The sequence below is a fragment of the Cinclus cinclus genome, chromosome 3 (genome assembly GCF_963662255.1).
Source record: "Cinclus cinclus chromosome 3, bCinCin1.1, whole genome shotgun sequence".
Classification (NCBI taxonomy): Eukaryota; Metazoa; Chordata; class Aves; order Passeriformes; family Cinclidae; genus Cinclus; species Cinclus cinclus.
Window position 1 is genome coordinate 50,272,996 of NC_085048.1, and position 21,017 is coordinate 50,294,012.

The 21,017-nt window shown below is 40.4% G+C and overlaps 2 protein-coding genes across 2 annotated transcripts; both read left to right on the forward strand.

The window, feature by feature from the left end:
* Nucleotides 1-3,111, forward strand: FABP7 (fatty acid binding protein 7). Its single transcript, XM_062488769.1, has 4 exons — nt 1-73; nt 701-873; nt 1,501-1,602; nt 3,061-3,111. The coding sequence occupies exons 1-4, from the start codon at nt 1-3 to the stop codon at nt 3,109-3,111; spliced, it is 399 nt and encodes a 132-aa protein (XP_062344753.1).
* Nucleotides 3,112-5,805: 2,694 nt separating this feature from the next.
* Nucleotides 5,806-18,029, forward strand: SMPDL3A (sphingomyelin phosphodiesterase acid like 3A). Its single transcript, XM_062488770.1, has 8 exons — nt 5,806-5,896; nt 7,370-7,583; nt 8,666-8,810; nt 11,624-11,720; nt 12,911-13,089; nt 14,202-14,382; nt 16,271-16,395; nt 17,567-18,029. The coding sequence occupies exons 1-8, from the start codon at nt 5,806-5,808 to the stop codon at nt 17,876-17,878; spliced, it is 1,344 nt and encodes a 447-aa protein (XP_062344754.1). The 3' UTR covers nt 17,879-18,029.
* Nucleotides 18,030-21,017: the final 2,988 nt, after the last annotated feature.

The following is a 21,017-nucleotide window of genomic DNA, read 5'->3' on the forward strand; positions in this document are numbered from 1 at the left end:
ATGGTCGAGGCTTTCTGCGCCACATGGAAGCTGGTAGACAGCCACAACTTCGACGAGTACATGAAGGCACTGGGTAGGTACAGCCGGGCAGCGGCGCCGCCTTAGGGGATGTTGGAATTTTTCACCATCTGGGGGGGAAAAAAAAAAACAACGAAATCTGAAAAGGCTACCCGCCATTGGCAGCAGTGATGGTGATGAAGGGGGTAATTTTGGCGGCTATGCTTCTATCCATAGAGCGAACTCCATGCGAGTCAGTCACCTGGGGGGCCGGGTGTGTTTGTGTGGGAGAGGCTCCGGTAAATACCCCCGGGCTAAGGGAAGCGTAGGAAAGACAAGCAAGTGCTGCCTGAGGATAAATTTGAAACAGCCAAGCGAAAAAGAAATCATTATGCTGGAGCGATAAGGAATTGAAACTCCGAGCAGCGGAAGCGATCGCCGCCGTGCGTGTGACCGCGGGCGGAGTGCGGTGCTGCCGTGCTCGGCGGCGAGGGAGGGCGCGGAGCCTCAGCTGGGCGGACAGTAGCGATGGGTGCTCTCGGTACAGAGGCACGAGAGAAGCAGAAAGCAGCGTTTCAGAGGGATAGCTTACAGCTGTAGAGCGGGGTGAAAGATCTCTGTACTTCCATATTGGGGGGGGGGGGGAACAAAAATTAAAAATCGCGAAGTTTGATGTATTTGTCTTTTTCCTTGAATGGTCTAGGAGTGGGGTTTGCAACACGGCAAGTGGGGAATGTGACTAAACCCACTGTGATTATCAGCAGCGAGGGGGACAAAGTAGTGATCAGAACCCAAAGCACGTTCAAAAACACAGAAATCAGCTTTAAACTCGGAGAGGAATTTGATGAAACTACCCCCGATGATAGAAACTGCAAAGTAAGTGAACTCCGGGGCTGCAGTCGCCTCTCTTTTGCTTCCCTCCCCCGCCCGGCAGGCTCTGCCATTGGTAGGGTCAAAAGGGAAAAAAAAAATGTAACTTCTGCTGCTACTAGTTTTAGAACCGCAAAGGACAGGAGGGGAATAAAAAGGCAAGATTGAGTCCTGCCTGCTTACACCATGCCTTTTCTCAATATATCACGTTGCCTGCTCCCTGTTTGTCTTACAGGGTCAATTGATCGTGTTAGTTGTCGGCTTTTCTCACAAGCTATATACCACTTGGCATAACTTTTCCCAGTCAAAATAGTCAGATGCCTCTTTCCTTGCACCTTTGGGAACTTAACATCAAGAATTCCAAGGCACACCTGAAGCAGATTCTTGTGAGACTGGAACTCAAAGCAAACAACTTTTTCATCCTTTGACGCAAACAAGAATTGTGTGTGTTTCAAGCTTAAAATTAGGATAATTCATAGCCTTGGCTTTAAAATGGCTGGAGCTACTTTATCATTCTAGATCCACATCCATCTATTGAAGAGAATTCAATAGAACAGTGCATACTGAATGTGTGAGCGGAATCCCAAGTACCCTAAATAAAGGCATGTCTTTGTGTTTCTTGGTATCTCACAGTCAGTTGTGACCCTGGACGGAGAGAAGCTAGTCCACATACAGAAATGGGATGGCAAAGAGACAAACTTTGTGAGAGAAATAAAGGATGGCAAAATGGTAATGGTAAGTATAGAGCACACTGAGCATTCACATGCACCGCGAACACTCCCAACTTACCTTATCTCAAGCTTTGTGAACAGTGTGACTTAGACACAAACTTGTAAACTAATCTGTGGTGAAAGCTAGCAGGGATTTTTAAAATACTTATTTTAGCTTGTGTGTCACTTTACTGACAATTAAAAAATTGCTAGTGCCTTTAGGCAGGCCAACCTGTGGATTTCCAGAGTATATATATATTCTCTTTCTAGACTTTTGTATAAATACCCAAGAAAAAAGTCCTGGTAATGAGCTTGTAATAAAAGAGCTTGTAACGATACAAAGTTCCTGATTATGTAGGAAACTATCTGTTGCCAGTGGCAATTTAAAAAACGTGTTTTGTGTATGCACACATGAAAAAGTATTTACTTGCACAGAGCAAGTAGTTTCCTGTAAAAATAAAATTACAGCGTTGCAGGAGCTAATAGCATTTTCATGTTTAATAATAAAGGGTTTAGTCCTCCTATCTTGTTAAAAACTATGATAAGCAGCAATTGTGTGGAGAAAAGTCTGAGTTTAAATTCACCTGCTTTTCACAACTTTTTAGAAACAAGACTATGGGTGAATAAATGTTGTAAGTTACTATGGCTAATGTCCAGGAACGTACTTTTCATGGCACAGAGATAGTTTTCAAAAATAAAATGTCTTCAGCTATACTAATCCGTTAGACCTAGTTGTGGAAGACCAGTTATTTTGTTTCCTAGTTACTTCAGAGAGTAACTGTGTGGACAAAGACTTGCAAATAAATACAAATTTTAAAGCATACTGAAATGCAACGTGGCAAGCGTTTCAAGGGAAAAATGCACGCTTTGTTTGTTTTTTTTTTTTTTTTTTTTTTTTAGGTAGCTATGCTCAAATCACAATAGTACATAAAATCTTGTCCTTTGAATTTGAATATTGTGAGGTGCCCTGTTCTACTTCAGGAAATACCTCCAGAATGCACACTGTAGTTGGTGTTCTGCACAACTCCAATGACTAGAGTATTTTAGCTGCACAGGGTACAGAATACATTTTTTAAGACAAGGTTCTCCAAGAGTTTATGCATGATAACATAGAGGCCTTTGTAATTTTAGATTGTACATCTTAGTGGGCTAAGCTTTGCGAAAATAAATGTTAAGTCTATGAAAACAATGCTATATTTAAAAAAATTAAGCAGTAAGTTAAAATTTTAACAACTGTCTTGTAAATAGGCATAGTGTGTTTCTTGGGTGTGAAAGCAGCAAGGAGAAAGTATCATTTCTTATAGGAACAATAGGTAAGGCTTGGCTTCTTGTTAATCTAAAATGTTAGTATCCTAGATCTGTTTGTTTTTCTGTAAATTACATAATGTAAACCAACCTTGATCTAGCATGGACTTCATAACGTGTTAAACCATTAGAGAAAATGGTTCAGCCTCTAACATATGTCTTTTCCTTGGACTTGCAGACTCTCACCTTTGGTGACGTGGTTGCTGTTCGCCACTATGAGAAAGCATAGAGTATACCTGACTTCTGCTGGATGGATTAATGTCCTGTCCATGATTGATTGTAGCTAAAATGCACATTTCTGGCATGAAAGGTTAATAAAGATTTTTTTTTTTGAGGGGGGGGAGGGTGTTTTTTTTATAAAAAAGCTATGCCATCAAATTGGCATGCTTGTGTTGTATAGTGAAACAGGTTAAACTTGGAATTAAATTTCTGAAACACTCGCCTCTTTTTTTAATTTTTTTTACAGTAAATGAAAAATATTTGAATTGCTTTGGAATGCAGATAAAACAAATTAAAAGGTTTTTTAGACCTGTGCTCCTTTTGTATTTAATCAGCTAACATTCTGGTGTCCTGGAGGGAGGTGTTCAAAATTCCTTTTTCTGAGTTAAAGACCAGAAAAGCATGTGGTATACAATGATACAGCAGCCCTTCTATGCAGCACAGAGTACTTGGGGAAATGAAAAATTAACTTTGGGGGCTTTTTTTGCTGGAGAAATCTCAAGTTAACTGTATTTATGTAGACAGAGAAGTGAGATGTTCACATAGGTTTCACCTCTTTTCTCCACTGGGAACTTGTTACTAGGGGCAGATGATGATCTAGAGTTTGTAGAGTTTTGGTTTAAATGGTTAGAGTTTTTAATTTGTTTTGATAGGTTTGGAGTTTGGTTTTTTGTTGTTTTTTTTTTTTTTTCTAATATGCAAATATTGAAGACTTTCACAGGGTGGGAAGAAAGGGTCAACATAGTAGCTCCCCTACATTAGTCTCCACAGGAATAGGAGGAAAACAGTACAACAAGAACCTCCTACCCTTCCCTCTCAGAGCTGTTGTTTCATAGCTAGTATGTACAAGAGATAACACTTTGCACTGTGAGAAATATAAAATGCTTCTTAAATGAGAAATTAAAACCTTATGCCTGAACAAGAGTGGGAAAAACTGCCTTATGCTCAGGAAGATTGAAACAGCTCTTTGGCAGCATGGAGGTTATTTGGAGCGTCCATGTTTTCTACACACTGACTCAGAACTGGAGAGAGGTGTAGCTACCTGCAGCCTTGCAAACAAAGGCAAAGCTGAGCTGTGGATTTAGCTGGTCATTGCTCTGTGAGTGGTGTGTGTGTGTGTGTGTGTGTGGTTGCAGTCTGAGGTGCAGGAGGGGCATCTTGCCTAGCTTCACAAGCTTCATCCTTCAGATTTGCCATGTGCTATGGGAGGAGACTTCTTGCATCCCTGGATAGATAGGATAACATGGGTAACTCATTTGATAAAAGTTCATGCATAACTGGCACCTATCCCACACAAATACAGAATTCAATGGTTTTAGCTTTATTTTTTTTCGCAAAAAACATCTAGAAATGAATATTTAAGTCTGTTTTCTCTTGTGGGGAACACTGCATGTCTGGGAGACAGAGCCTTTAATTATAAACCTTTATTAAGTGTTTTATATGGTGGTCACTGATAGTTTTAAAAATCTAAGAGCTATTTTTTTTTTTAATAGGAGAAATGAAAAGTAGAATGTGATCCAGTGCTATGGGGAGCTCTACTCTATGCTTTGGGCTGTTTCACTGGTAACAGTGCAAGTTATTTTTAAGCAGCATCTTCTGCCCTTTGTCTTTATCAATCCATATATTCCTCAGAGTGCCTAATGCAGCCTTCATCTGCCTTCCCTCTGTTGCTGCTTGTTTGCCTGTGGGTGCATTTCCCACATGACTGTCCTTACCAGCCACCTTTTATCAGAAAGATGGGAGCAGCTGCTTTTCCCTCTTCACTGGAGTAAACAGACTTGCCTTCCCAATACTGTCATCCCCTATTCTAAATATAAACATTATTAGCATTAAATTAAATAAGGGAGAGGAAAAATGGAGAAGGTGATGCCTGTAAATTAACTAATGCTACTCAGGGGAGTGGGAAAGAGAGAAATATACTGACACATGGCGCTTTTCCAGCTGCTGCTGCCACAGCTTTGCAGAGCCCTGGAACAGCAGGAACAGGAACAGCACAGTGAGCAATGGGACATTTCAGGGTAGCCACAGGATCCATGACATTTATTATTGTGATCATCTAAAACTGGCACCAAGTACTATTCCTCTATATGGAACTACTCTGACTTCAATAAATAGCAGTTTTGAAACCCTTGCCCAGTAGAGACTTGCATTTCCAATATACCTCATCACTCCCCTTAAACTGTATTAAAGGCATATTTGATAGTATTTTTCATCAAGTTAGGTGGTTTTTTTTTTTGTTTTTTTCCTAAAGCCTTATAAGTAATCGGGATCCATTTCTACATGCGCGCCACGAGAAACCTTCCTTCCAAGAGATGCTTGAGACTGGCGTGGGGTGTCGAGCACAGCCTTCCTTCAAGCCGCCTCACATCAGCCGGCGCCGCGACTTCAGCCCTGCCCAGCCCCAAGCGCCCGGGCTCGGCTCCTGCGAGCTCCTTAGCGCCGACCCGGGGGTGGCACCTCCTGAAGGTCACCCCGGGCACGGCCGGCTCAAGGCGACAGCCCGAGCCGCCGTCCGACGGCGGGGTCGCGGCCTGGGGCGGCTTCTGGCCCCGAGCGGTGCGGGCGGGGCGCGGTGGTTTCCGGCGGCCCCGCGGAGGCCCGGGGCTTGCACAAGCCGTCCGGAGCTCGCCTCTTTCCCGGCCGCCGGGGCGGTGACACGAGCAGAGCCGTCGGCGGGCCGGGCGCTCCGTCCCGCACGGCCGACATGGAGCTGCGGGTTGCGCTGGGGCTGGCGCTGCTCTGCTCCGCGCTGGAGGCGGCGCCGGCCGGCCCGCAGCGGCCCCGCTCCGCCGTGGGTGAGTCGGCCGGGGGTCAGCGGCTGAGGGGCCCGGCCGGGGCTGCCCGTGGAGGGCGGGGGAGGCGGGTGAGCGGCGGCCCGGCGAGGGAGGCCCGGCCGGGGGCCGCTGCCGGCCCGGCGGCGGGGAGAGGGGGGCGGGCTGCACGGTCCCCGCTCGCGGCTCCTTTCCCTCCCCTTGGCACCGCTCCCCGCACATAACCTGCTGCCGTAGCATTCCGTATCCCAACTGGCTTCGGCCACACGTGACTGCTAGATCAGTCAACAGGGCTCGTTTCAGCTACGGGGGGGTTACACGGGGTTTATATTTAGCTGTCCGGGAAGGCGGGTGAGGTGAGGTGACACCCGGCGCGGTGTCCCGAGGCACGCACTGCAAACACCGCATCTGGGGACTGTGCTGAGCTGGGCTGAACTGGGCTGTGCTGAACTGAGCTGGGCTGAGCTGTGCTGGGCTGAGCTGGCAGCAAACACACACGCTCTGCCTGGCCTCATCCCTGCTCGGGGCGTGTGTGCAGGTGACTGCTCCGAAATGGTTTCCCACGGAATTCCCATTCCATGTTACTCACACTTGCCTCGAAACAAGCACTCAGCAGTGTCCCAGCGTTTGTCTTGTCTCTGGTTGGTAGGCGTCACAGTTTTACAGGTTTTGAAGATCACCTCTGGTCTTTGATTCCTGGAATAAAACTCCATGGGGTGCAGTTGTGTGGTGCCCGCTCAGCCATAGAGTGAGAGTGTGACCTTGTGAAAAATCAATTTATATTTGTCCCTATTTCACAACCACTGCCCCAATAGATGTGTGCCTTTACCAAGTGCTTTGAAACTGACAGAAAGAAATTACTCTTATTTTACATGAAACTTGAAGGCTGGTAGTCTAACACAGATTTCTCAGCATATTTCTGTACTTCTCAGCTCCTTTATCCATGCAGTGCTATGTAACTGTGGCTGAGAGCATGTCAGCCTGGGAAGTAGTGAGTACATAAGGCTGACACATTACTTTATGGTGAGAAGCCCAGTCTCTGAACACATGCTGTTTCTTGCTTTTCTTTCTAGCCATCTTCCTTGTCACCTTTTATAGTAGCTTCCAGCCAGGGATGGTCTGGAAAAATAATTAAAATGCAGCTCCCTTTCTTTTCAAGTGGAGTGGAGAAGTTCTTCTCTTGCCTCCTCTACTATCCAGTTTCCAGATTGCTGTTAATGGAGTGGAGCTGATTTTTCAGTTCCTTCCAATCTGCATTTCATTTTTTGTGAATAGCATAAACCCATACCTCTGCTTCTGTTTTTGTTTTTTCTAAGCAGTCTAAATGAAGGACTCTCAGGAAGAACTTACCTACACTTATCAGACAGGCTAATCAACAATTTGTTAACTTTAAATAAAGTAGCAGTAGATAAACTGGAGTAAACTTGGCATTACCCTGGTATATACAGTTCAAATGCAAATAATGCATTTCCTTTCATCTTTGTTTTCTGAAAACAGGGCAATTCTGGCATGTATCTGACCTACATTTAGATCCAACTTACCACATTACCCCTGATCGCACCAAAGTTTGTTCTTCTTCCAAAGGAGCAAATGCTTCCAATCCAGGCCCTTTTGGAGATTTTTTGTGTGATTCTCCTTATCAACTTATTTTGTCAGCATTTTCGTTCATGAAGAATTCAAAAGAGCAGGTTTCATTCATGATTTGGACAGGGTAAGTGTTCAAGTCACTCTACAGTTAAAGCTGGATAGCCAGATAGTGTGGCAACTCACAGGTTTGTATTTGCACCAACAGATTTGAGTTCAGTATCTCACAAATGCTAGTTGTCCCTTTAGTTATCCATATGGCTACTAAGAGGAAGACTGAGTAAGAATGTAAGGCCTCAGAAACAGACTTTGAGCTCTGTAATAACTGCTGGAGTGTTCATTGTGATATTCAGCATATGGCTATATAAACGTGAGTTAATAGAAATGTTGTCAGGAGGGTGGGAAGTAGAAAAAGCAAAAAGAAAGGTCAGGGCAGTAACTAACTCATTGTAGGCCTCTGTTGAGTAAGAACATTTACCTTTCCTATTCCAGTCTTCAATATTATAAAGTGGACTTAATAATACTCTCTCACAGAGATGTCACTTGTGAGGTTTTGTGTGCCTTAGCAGTGGGACCAGACAAAGAAATGTGAAAGGGAGCAGCTTCATGGTACTATGCTATCATAGTACAGTGCCTTGTTACTTTCTAGGTATTGTTAAAAGGTAGCATTGATTTACCCTTCTGCCCTAGCAGAACTCTCAATTCTACAATCACACAATTTTTAAAGGCATACATCAATGGATAATTTATCAAAGAGATCAGTATTTTTGAGGATGAGAACAAGTTTGTTTATGTTATATCTTTTTTGCTGGGAAAGAGTGTTAAGAAATACATGAAGGCAAGTGATGAATTTCACTTACCTTATTGTACTTAATTTTCAACAGGATATTGTTAAAAGGGAAGAAAGAAACTTATGTGCAGCTGATGAAAGATACATAACACAAACTGCACAGTAGCTCAAAATGATGACTTTAATTTCTAAGAAATCTTCACTATGATAAATATGAATCATAGGATAGACATTGTCTAAACAAGTCTACTTGTTCATGTTTTTTAAACAAGACTCTTTGCAGATAGCCTTTGATTCTGTGAATTTTAGTTAAAGTGCATAGTAGTGTTGCATACTAGAATGTAGATGTGTTTGCAGATTTTTTTGCCTTCCTTGTGTTGCTAACAAACCTTTGTTAATCCAGCCTTTTCCTTTTTCAGAGATAGTCCTCCTCATGTTCCCATAAAAGAGCTCTCCACGAAGTTGGTCATTAGCATCATTGGTAATCTGAGTTCTACAATTCGTAATTTCTTTCCAGATCTTCAGGTTTTCCCAGCCTTAGGCAATCATGACTACTGGCCACAGGTAAAACAAGTTAGAAATTTGTTCATGCATCATGTTGAGTGTGTTCCTAACTCCTGGGAAAGCACATCTGAAAAATAAGAGTTAATTATTTGTAACTGTTATTCTGGAAACACAGTTCTACAGCTCTTCAGTTAGCATTTAATATTATAAATAGTTCCACTCTGGAACAGAAACTGCATCACTCTTTCTGTTCTCTAACCTAATGAAACGCTGATGCCAGGTAGAATCTGTACATGGCCTGAGGTCACACAAATGTAATTGCTAATAGTTTCTCGTGGCTTCTCATGGTTCTCATGAGTAAGTTTCAAAGTTTACTGAAAGGCCTATGGGAAATCTGTCAGCTGGTATCACTAGTTTTTTTTGTTACTGTTTCTTAACTAAAGTAATGGCAGAATTTTTGTAAAGTTACCATAGTTTTGCCACTACTGTTAAAAATATGTCTACTTTTCTTTCCTCACTGGACATTTAGAAATAATCACGTTGATGATTCTGTAGTTATGTGCAGCTGAGGATGGTGCTTTTTCATTTTGACTGTGCTGAATATTGTTCTTGGCATACTCAAAAGTAAACAGTTGCTTCATTTGTCCTTTAAAGTGTGTTGTGGGTCGATCTGGCAGCACACTGGATCAGAAGCAAAAGCTGTCATTGGATGTGAGGGGATCGGAAGGGATGTGAAGCAGGTCAACTGCAGTATTTTGTTTGAAATTCCTCGTGGGAATTCAGTAACACCCCTTCACATCCTCAAGGCTTGTATTCCAGCTTTCTGTGGTATTTATTAGGTCAGGGTGGAGGTTGGTGCAGCAAGTGATTGTGTGATTGCCCGTGTCATTGCTGGAGTTAGTGGTTTCCAAATAGGGGTGTAGTAGAGGTGCTGGGAGACAGGGCAAAGGAAACATGAGAGACAAAATAACAGCTAGATGTATATTGGAAGTGTGAGTGCACAAACCAAACGGTGACTTCAGTCCTTTGTGTTCTTACTGTGGTAGCAAAGCTTCGACTTTTCATATGCACTGACATGGGGACAGGTTGATTCAGGAGAAACCACTGGGAAAGTATTTCCATAAATAACACCTTAACTGAAGTGTCACACAGTGTTTCATGTTTGCTTGTTTCATTAAAAAAAAAATACCTTGGCAGAGAATTGTTGTCATTCAGCAATCTCCTTTGATGGAGAAAAAAAACCCTACATAAACCTTGTAAACAAAGAATGTAGGTATTTTTGCAACAAATACGGATTTTGTTTGTGAAATTGAATGTGAAGACAGAAGGAAAAGATGCTCATAAGGGGCAGATGGGCAGCAAATAGAAAATTGAAACAAGCTGATGTTTGGAATAACTAGTGACTGTTATTAGTTCTCTCTGTACAAAGCCACTCAGGAGTGTTTCTGTGATACTTTGAAATGGTATGCTTCACCAGTGTGAAGAACTGGCAAGCTTTTCAGTTATTGTTTGAAAAAGACATGGGATCAGACAATCCCCACTATGGGATCATTTCAGCTTGTTTGGGTTTTGCTCTTTATGACATTTCTTTTTTTCATATGGATAGGCTTGGCAAATGTCCTGTAGATTGGAAGCAATATGGAACAAGCCACACACTGTAGGCTGTTCCAAAGCAAGTGTAAAAGCTGTGCTCTCACCATGAACCAAAGGATTTTATTGCTCTCTTGTGTTCTGAGCTGTCTGTCTTAACAACCAAACAGTCCTGGGTGATTTTTCTTGCAGAACATGTTAAAAATATTTCTCAGGTTAATCAAGCATTGGGATGCCTTTCAGATCATATATTGTGACCTCAGTCTTTCTGCATAGTCTTACTTGTTTCACACCCTGGCTCCTGCTTAAAACGAATCCCCAGACTGCTTCTAGCAGTTCAGAGAACACTGACTTGCCTGGGTCCAAAGCACCTTCAATCCACAATATAGCCTCTTATCTGGAATCAGGTTTTTACTGTGTCTGTTACTGTTAGCTCTGGCTCAAAGCTGTCCTAACAACTCATGTCTGGGCTCTGCAATCAACAAATGTCCCAACAAACATCTGATTGCTCTGTTCCTAGGCAGACACTTACTGCTTAAACCTCTGATAATGTAGGTTTAGTTTCAAAGATCTTAGAAAGGTCAAATTTTATGTTTAAGAAAATATACATTGCAATTTTTTCAACGCCTGCTTTTTTCCTTCTAGCATCCAGACTCCAGATATTTTAGGAAGGGCAAGGACAGGCTGATATCTTCCTGTCAGATCAGAGCAAAGGTCTCATCTGGCTGTGGCTCAGACTGAAGAGTGCTACAGTCCTAATTAGAGCCAGTGGGAGAAAACACTGACAAAACTTTCTCTTGTACATTTTAAAATGCTTTCTTACCAGAAAGAAAGGGCATCATGAAAACATTTGTGAATTTCACCAGAATGTTCCTGATGGCCGAACTGGTGTTTTGGGGAGCTGCTGTGAAACCCAAGTTACTTGAAAAAGAAACTTATATGAATCCAAAAGACTTTATTTTTAGATTTTGGCTTGCCAGTTGATATATTTATTAGTTTTGCAGAATGTATGGTTTTCTGTTCCGCAGTATTCTTAAGACTTGACATATTTCTGGCATTAGTTTAATAATGCCTTAACAAGGCCATGCAGTCAGTTCTAAGTTTAGGCATTTGTTCCTGACCAGCAATACTGGATATTCAGAAGTTGGTTTTTTTCCTTTCTTGAATTCCTCCTGGTGATGGCTGGATAAACTTTCACATTATGCAAGAGGTCAGACAGGATAATTTAGTGGGTTTTTTTGTCTGTGTGTCTAAATACTAAGGCAGGTTCTCCTCTCTCACAGGACCAGCTTCCTGTAACTACCAGTGAAGTTTATAATGCTGTAGCAGATTTCTGGAAACCTTGGCTAAGTGATGAAGCAATCAATACCTTCAGAAAAGGTAATTTGTCCTGTTTGTTTAGATAAGACTTATAGGATGAGTGAGAACAATGGATTATCTGTAATGCTTCTCCTGGAAGAAGTTACTTATCTTTTGAATGGCAATGCCTATATTCAGAATACATTTATTATTTTCTGATGCAATATTTATAATTTTTTTTTACATGTTCGGTGTTAGTGACTTTGTACCAATTCAGGTGAAATATCTTTCTGGTTTTGAGACCTCATAACACTATAGATGAGGGCATATGATGCACATGAAAACTTTGGTTTGATGGGAAAAAAACTGTTAAAATGTTTCTGTTTTAATGGTATATGTATTTCAGAGGATACTGAATAGGTGTATTTTAATTCAGGTTATGATAGCACATAGCTGTGGTGATTGTGCTATTAATATTTGTGTGCAATTTACAAAACTGGCAGAATAATTATATCCTTGTTAGAATTTTTCTTTTCAGCAAAGGGCTGAAAAGTTCAACTGAATTTCCAATCCACTCAAACATTAGGGATTTGGAAGTTTAATCTGTGATTTTTGACCTGAATGAGAGCAAACTCTGGATAAGAGTGGAAGTAGAAACTTGAATAAGGATAATAAAACTTGAAGAGGCAGACCTTATGTTAAATTTTATTGTTATGCTTCTGTTGCCATGGCTCCGTAGAAGCCCATGAACTATGAAGTTATACCTATTGAAGAAGCTCCGCATGCCATGAATTTTGGGAGCAGGGACTGAAAAATATGATCCTTACTTTTCATCATATCATCAGTCTGAAGTTAAATGACTTTCAAAGTATAAGGCCACTTAACTCAAACAGTTCTTCCTGAAGGAGCCTGTATGTTTCCTGCATTTCAAGAAGTATGGACCTTTAACAACTACTGTATCTGTCAATGTGGAAGAAAAATTACAGGGCATTTTTTGCGTGTTAGTTGGATAATTGCATCTAAATACTGTCAAATAAACACTAAGATAATACAGGCAAGAATTCATAAATAATTCCGTGTCAACTTCTAGTAAAATGTGGTTAAAAACATTGTTAACATATTTGATTGTGGTAAGGTCACTGTGGCTTGAATAAGCATGATATTCTACTAGAAAGAGGAAGGTTGGGTATTTTGTCAGTGGTGTACTTTGACTGCAAAGTTGTGCTTTGAAGCCTTTAATTTGTCATATGATGTTGGTCTTGCTTTCACAGGTGGCTTCTACACACAGCTGTTTGAATCCAGTAATAGCCATCAACCACTCAGGATAATCAGTCTGAACACAAATTTATATTACAGCCCCAACAAGGTAACTGTGAATATTACTGACCCAGCCAATCAGTTTGCCTGGCTGGAGGAAATACTTGAAACCTCTTCAAAAATGAAGGAGAAGGTAGGGATAAGGACCAGAAGCTGTCATTATTTGTTTCGAATTTGAAAAGAAAAAAAAAAAAGAGAGAAAAAAGAAAAAAATAAGGAAGAAGTATAGATAATGAAAGTATAAATGTGCTTCTAGAAGAAGAATAATGCTGCCAAAGATAGTACAAAGGCAAAGTTTTATTTTGTAATAATTCCTCCTTTAATACAAACATTTTACTACCATGTAAAATACTGTAGAAGTCAGTTTCTGACCTTTTTACACATAGCCTCTGATTTTAAAACATATGCTCTTGGTCTAAGACAAAAACTAACATATTTTATTTGCATTGTAATGTATTTTAAAGTATCAAAAATGTAAATTAGAAAAGAGTTTTATCAACCACAAAACTTAGCTAAGCTGCAGTAATTGCTACGATTTGAGTGGTATAATAACTTGTTTTATAGTACACAGATTTTGAAGTGAAGGTTTAAATTGTAGGCTCCTGATGGATTGGTTGAGTGACTGATTGATTGATTGATTGCTGTGAGGATTAGGTCATCATCTGAGAAACAGTGTTTAATTTGAAACATGTTTACATTTTGCTAGAGTGTTGCCATTTTGAATATTATATTACAGTTAAGAGAAATGAGAGATCTCCCTTCATCAGGAAACCCTGCAGCATGTTAGTTGGTGTGTGCAGTTGGCACTAAGTCTCTACCACAGACAGAGGGGTTTTAACCAGGTATCCATGTTTCTGGTTACTCTCTGACTCTCTGGTGCAGACTCTGTAATAATCCTAAATTTTTTCTTCTTTCCCCTTGAGATGCCAAATTATAAGCCTCGCCCTAGTAACTTAAGTTTTTCATTTGAAGTAATTGGTAACATTTTCCTTAGGCCTCAAATCAGGCATAGAATTATTGGAACATATTTTTCTCCCCAATAAGATACTAAATTGCTATTATGAACTTAAGAGATCTTACTGTTGGGATTTTATATTAAAAAAACAGTCATGATTTATAGCTTTTAGAATGTCATTTTTAAAGGCAGCATTATTATGAAACTGTGGTAACCACTTCTAGGATACAGGTAAGATTTTAAGTTTCAAATGAAGGTGTTAATTGTGCTTTCTGTATTTAATTCCTTAGGTGTATATAATAGGTCATGTCCCAGTAGGATACTTGCCATATGCAAGGAATACTACAGCTATCAGGGAGTATTACAATGAGAGACTGGTAAAGATTTTTCGCAAATACAGTAGTGTTATTGCGGGCCAGTTTTTTGGACATACACATAGAGATAGTATCATGGTACTCCTGGATGAAGAAGGTAATGATACTTGTTGGCTCCTGAACTTTTTCTTCCTGATTGAAAGCAAATTGATACTTTCTTGAATGTTCTTTCTAGTAAGCCTGTGTGAAAAATAATAATTGAAAAAAGGAAATTGAGAAATACTGTTATTTATCTGCAAAGAGTTTAAGTCACACACATTCCAATTTTATTTCCAAAGAGAACCTTGCAAGGGTGACTGTCTTTTTTTGTTGATGTCAGCAGAGACTCCCCAAGCTTCCTATTTTTTTTAATGAATGCTTATGCCTAGACAAGAATTTCTAGTCTTTCCTCTTTGCTCTCTCAGTGACATGGGTGAATTATACCAGCCCGTTGCTATTGTGTAATGTGTCAAAGGGAATGTTCTCAGGCCAGCTAGACATGCTCTATGTTCTTGTATTTCCTGCATCATTACTGTGCCTCTCTGCTGAGTTCCCTGCTGCTTCAAAGTTAATTAAGATAAGGGTAAGCAGGAGGTAGGGGAAAGAAAGTCTCTGCCTGTTGCATCTCTTAGATCAGCTAATTTCGCTTCAGGAAAATCACCCACGTTGAAATTTTTGTTTATTGCTTTAAAATGCCTTAGTTCTAAGCATGGGCATGGCCGCATGGAGCACTTGTAACATCTCTAACAGAATAACAAGTTTTGTCTTCACCATAGAACAGTAAGAGGTTCATTGCTTTGATCTATGTAAAATACCCAAATGTTAAATGGCCCTTCATCTATGATTTATATAAACTCATATGAGCAATTCACAAAATACTGACTAGGTAATACTATTCCAAATTTTTACCTTTTTACATTGTGTTAATCTCTAGTAAAAAAAAGAATCCAGCCCAGTGAAAGAACTGGCTTCTTTATTATAATTTTTTTTAATGATGCTCAATGCAGTCTTATACCTACATTTTTTTTTACACTGTCCCATTTGTTCTTGAAATCATCAGCTCTACTGAAAATTTCACTGGGAGCAGACTGATCTTGGTGTTTGTCATTAAAGTTTGCATGTGCAAGTAACTACTTCCCAATTATGTTAGTAATTTTGCATCTTTTGACAAAATGTAAATAGTAATCATATACACATTGTGTTTGTCTGTACAGTTTTAGACTGTCTTCTGTTCAGGACATTTTCCTCTTGACAAAATTCTAGAAAATTCAAGATACATGCAATATTGTGACCAACACCAGTGTACTGAAATAGAGCTCAGCTGTATTTTCTCCAGAAGAATCCACTGATCTCCAAGCTTTGAAAACTTCTGCCTATATGTAGAGGCTGACCTTGTGATTTCACTGCTGTGACACTGTCAGAGATGGGAGTAGTTAGGACTTCTTGTTCCACAGAGAACTTCTCAATGTACTCGCCTCCACATTCTGTCTCAGTAGAACTCACATACATCCTCATGTTTTAGTTGCTGTAAAGGTTGGTGTTCACACAGTAGGTGCTGGACTACTCAGGGTCAGGTGATGAAACAGACCCTGGTGTTTCTAATAACATCATGAATACATAAAGCAACCTGTAAAATACAGTATGGAAACAGCAACTAAAGCTTTTTAATATTTCTTTAGTAGAAATACACAAAATACAGAGACTTTACATACAGGCAAGACCATTTTGAAGTTTTGCACAAGCAGTTGAATTGGTTGGGAAGCCTCTAGTATAGGCAGGCATAAGTGGTACACACTGGAGTGGGTACTGTGGTGTTTCACATGGGGTTGTTCTATCCATTGGAAGTATGGCAGTTCACAGTGGTACACCTAAATCAGGTGAAAAAAATTCTAATGTCTTTAAGCCTGTCACTCTTGCTTTTGCTGTGTTGATATTCTACAAAAGCATTTGTTTGAAAAAGAAATGATTGAAAGGAAACTATCTCCTCAACTTCCCTTTTTCTGTAGAAAAGCCAGTCAATTCCTTGTTTGTGGCACCTGCTGTAACCCCAGTGAAGAGTGTATTGCAAATGGAGTCCAATAACCCTGGTGTCAGATTGTATCAATATGATCTTTTTGACTATAGCTTGCTGGTAAGTAAAGATTTAAAAGCATTGTTTAAGACTTCATAGTGCCAGTAAAAATTACAGCAAGATGTCACTCTTTGTAGTATTATGACTGCTGATGATGGGACTTTGGTGCCTACTCTTAGTTTTTCTTCCTGGGCTAAGGAAAGTAAATCTGAAACACGACTTGGCTGGTCTTTCTGTGCCTGCAGAACTACCAAGTACTTTCTTCTCTCTATCAAATTTTCTTATGATGTAGGATGAAAGACAGAATCTTTCTGGGCAAAATCCTAAAACTGTTTGCAGGGAGCTCTGCAAGGTGCAAGAGGTTCACCTAAATCCTGGGCATGCTTACATACCAATATTGTTTGCTGGTGATAGCCTGAGTTTTGGGATGCAGCCCATGAAAGGTTTCTGAAGGGTGTAAAAAGGCAGATGAAGAAAGCACTTTTAACCGATGTCTTTTGTAATCATGCACCTTCCTATACAGAGTTTTTATAGAAAATGTTAGAAAAATTTAGAAGGAAAATAAAAAGTAGAAGGTTTCTACTTTGTAGTTTCATGTTATTTTTGGAGATAAACTGAATCCTGTGTAATTATTTTGGCTGTGAATGGTTTAGTCTTTCTGTCTGTAATTCAGGATAAAATCTTAACCCTGCTGAGTTCAGTGACAATGCACCCTGCCGCTTGATTGGGACTGGGGTTTCTCTCTGAAGATCTATGCTAATTCAGGCTGCTCCTTTCTTGTGCAGATTTCACCCCTGCATCGACAACCCTCCTTTTCCTTAATTTCTCCCTGGGCTGTTCTTTTCCTGTCCATTCTGCTCCTCAAGTAGTGCCCACAGAAAGGAAACTTGTGGCTCTCATGCTTTTGCCCCACTCCGAAGGCAGACATGAGCATTGTGGAGTTTGGACAGGAAAGACTTCTAACACTGCCACTGCTGCCTTTGTGGCTCCTCTTTCTTTTCCTCCCCATCCCCCCACCATTACCGCTCTGCAAGTACCAGCTTTGGGTGTAAGCCCAGCTCTTGGGGTGGGACGTGACCTTCTATTCACATGTGAATAATGAGGAGTGACAGCTTCCTAATCAATATATCACTCCAGAGACTTAATGAAGCGGGGAAGAAAGCAATACAGCAGTGCCTATTTTTTCTTTTTTTCTTTTTTTTTTCTTTTTTTTTCTTTTATTTTTTCATAGGATCTTTGGCAGTTTTACTTGGACCTCAGAGACGCCAACCAGAAAAATGAATCAAACTGGAAATTAGAATACATCCTGACTAAAACTTATGGCATTGAAGACTTGAAGCCAGAAAGCCTATATGAAATGGCCAGGCAGTTGTCTATGCCACACAGCACACTGTTTGAGCAGTATTACAGTAACTATATTGTGAGTTATGACAAAACTATTGTCTGTGAAGAGGGGTGCAAGACCTGCCAAATATGTGCAATCCAATATTTAGATTACTCCTCATACACAGATTGCATCAATCAGGAGGCAATGTGGAGATGAAATCTCTGTGCAGTTAATGCAGATAGCGACTTTAGCCTGTGATTTAAAGAACCTGCTTGTTCTTTCACTCAAGCACTGACATGCTGACAGGGAGCCTGTGGGACTTCTCTACATTTCAGGGGAGCAGTAAGATCTCCCTAGATCTTTCTTCTTACAAATATGTTTTCCTTTATCATCTAAATAAAAGTTTATTTGCTATATAACAGTGGCCAAATAATTTGCTGTTGTCTCAAGTGTCCTCTAACAGGCATCCCAGTGTGTGGGAATAGGAGTTACTCACTCAGGTCTTTATAAATCCAAGTCTTATTTCTCAGGGTGTGTAAATATAGGCAGTGCCATTTCAGGCATGGGGTTTTTATGTGGGCAGGTTTCAACCATCGTCTGTCGAAATTTGCAAACAGAAGTCGGCAAAACCTGCATTTGCTGAGGCTTGAGTGCAGTTACGTTATTGATGCAGTGCCAGTATTATATATCTCTCTGTGCCAAGTTTTCCTTGTTAATCCCTCAAACCCACTTCTTAGGGGCATTTTCAAATGATGGCATAAAAGTGACTTTATGGAACACAAATCTCAATCCTGAAAATGCTGAATCTAATTTTTCAGAATATGTTTGCCTAATACAGAGTGCTTCTTTTTTTAAAAAAATAGATACAGCTGTTTTACATTGATACAGCTGACAAGGAGTGTCTTGGTATGAGATTTTGCAGCAGACCATATATCAGGTTTAAATTGATCAACATCAGTAATTTGACTTAGCATATACATTCTCTGTGTGGCATGGGTAAATATTTACTTCTCATACTGTTTTTTAGGTTTCCTTTTTTTCAGAGAGCACTCTAGTACTTAATGTGAAGATTATCACATGTTCAAATTTACAGTTGCAGAGATTGCTTCTTCGTCTTCTTATGGCTAAATATGTGCACAAGATTATGCTATTAAGATGGCACTTTATTTGGTGTGTGTAGAACCAAGAAGGACCTTTACCCATTTTTCTGCCACACAAAGAGCTGTACTTTTGGAAACTTTGGTCAATAAAATACAACACAGACCCTGCTCTATATTATCCCTGAGTAAGAGGAGCTGTAGAAGTGGCTATGAAACAAATCCAACTGATGGGTTTTTTGTAATGAGATTAAAGCCTTTACTGCAGCTGTTGCACAACTTCTGGGTTTGTTTCTACTCAAGCTTGAAAAATTCAGCAGAAAATTCTCAGATAAATTATTGGAGTCTACAGCATGCACAACTGTAGATGCAGATACCTATGATTTCTCATGCATCAATCATCCACAGAGGAAATGGTTGGTTTGTTAAATTTGCATTCAGAAACAAGTCCTCCAGTGCACAGCAGGCAGTCCTGTATTTTAAATTCAGTGCTTGGAGAAGATATGGTGAGCATGTAAACTCTTTAGACCTATCTGCTCTGCCTGGCCTTAAATGAATCTGGATATGTAAATAACCTAAATTAATGTGGGCACTGTACAGACTCTGAGGGTACAGGCTGTGAGGAAGTGCCACAAATTTTCTGTTCTAAAATCTCATGATTCCCTGTGTGTCGTATGTTCCCTTGGTTGTGATTCTCATGGATATGTTTATTAAAAAAATGCCTGTTACCAGTACCCTTTTTCCAAGGGAAACAAGCAGAGTTGTGGGTGGATAGCATAAGGGCAATTGGAACTGGTTGGATAGCTGAGCTTCCTCCAATTTGCCAGATGGATTTTGCTCAGTACAGTCTTGAGCTTTCAACCATGCTGTCTTGTTTCTGTGTGTTCTGTGACTTCTATTTAAGCTTAACACCTACAAGACATCCTGCAAACACAAAAAATTATCTAGTTGTACTCTTCCATTACAGGCTTTTTAATTGCTAAACTGTAGGGAGAGCTGGACCATGTGGTAATTTAGAAGCTACAGAATTCTAGGAAGAGGGATATGCTGCTGATGTGATGTTGGACATCCTGCTTACTAGATTAGTTTGTTGGTGTCTTTGTGTCAACAGATGCTATTCAATGAACATAAACAAATTAATATCTCCAAATGTCTAAATATCAAGCTATGATCCAGACATACTTTTTGCTTTTAATGTGGACTTCAACTGAAGCTGAGTTGAATGGCAGCAGCCAAGGGTTTTTTTTTTTTTTTTTGTTTCAGAGAGAGGGTTATAGCAACCAGGGATACATTTAGCCAGGGTATATCCTCCAAGATGCATCCTATTATGCAGGCTGGCATTCTCCTGCTTTTTCTGTATGTAACTCTAGCCATGGAAGTGCAAGCATAACTGGACAAGAAAGATCCGGCTATATGTTTGACTGCATCATCTTGTAATTTGGAGGCAAACCAAGTAGGGAGCTTCCAGAGATGTTGCAGTTGAAAATACATTAATGCCTTAGATACCTAGGCAGCATGCCTGGGTATAAGGGGAAATAGAGGGAGACCGTGATGTTTTTGTTTGGGTTCCTACTTTATTCCTTCATGCAATTAGGAATGTTCTAAAAGGAAGTTATCCTGTGCCAACAGAAGCTTTTCTAAGAAATCATGGAAAATGTCAAAGAAACATAACCTGGTAGAGTAGCTGACCCTTGCAGACCTGATTCCTGCTTCACTTTTCAGGTGATATTTTTTATGGCCCCATCTTAAAATGAAGATTTAGGGGGAGAACTTGTAAGGCTACATTTGACAGAAAGACAAATTACACCACCTAGTGGAGTAAAAAGGTTTTAATTAATCTGCAGTTGAGCTAGAGGCATATAAACAAGGATTTCTCAAACATTCTAGGATTTAACTGCTAGCTTTTGAAGGTAACTAGTTTTCCAAGGAAATATTGCTACATCTTTGTAGCAGTACTGCCATGTTGCACTTCTTCTGGCTATTAAATGTTGCTGTCTTCTAGAGGCCATACCGCTGGAGGGATCGTGGACCCTATGGTAGGTACAGGTCTGAGCCCCCATCCAGGGAACAATTGAGTGGAATTCCACAGCTACATTAACATGAACTGCAGCCTAGTAGGAATGCCTTCTTTAATAGGAGGATTGGTGCTGAGGAGCTGATCTGACTGCTGCACATTTCAGTAGTAGTTGAAGGATGTTAGAAGTACCCTTGAAATGCAGCTGCTAGCTGCAGCTACATCAGAAAGAGCACTCTCCAAG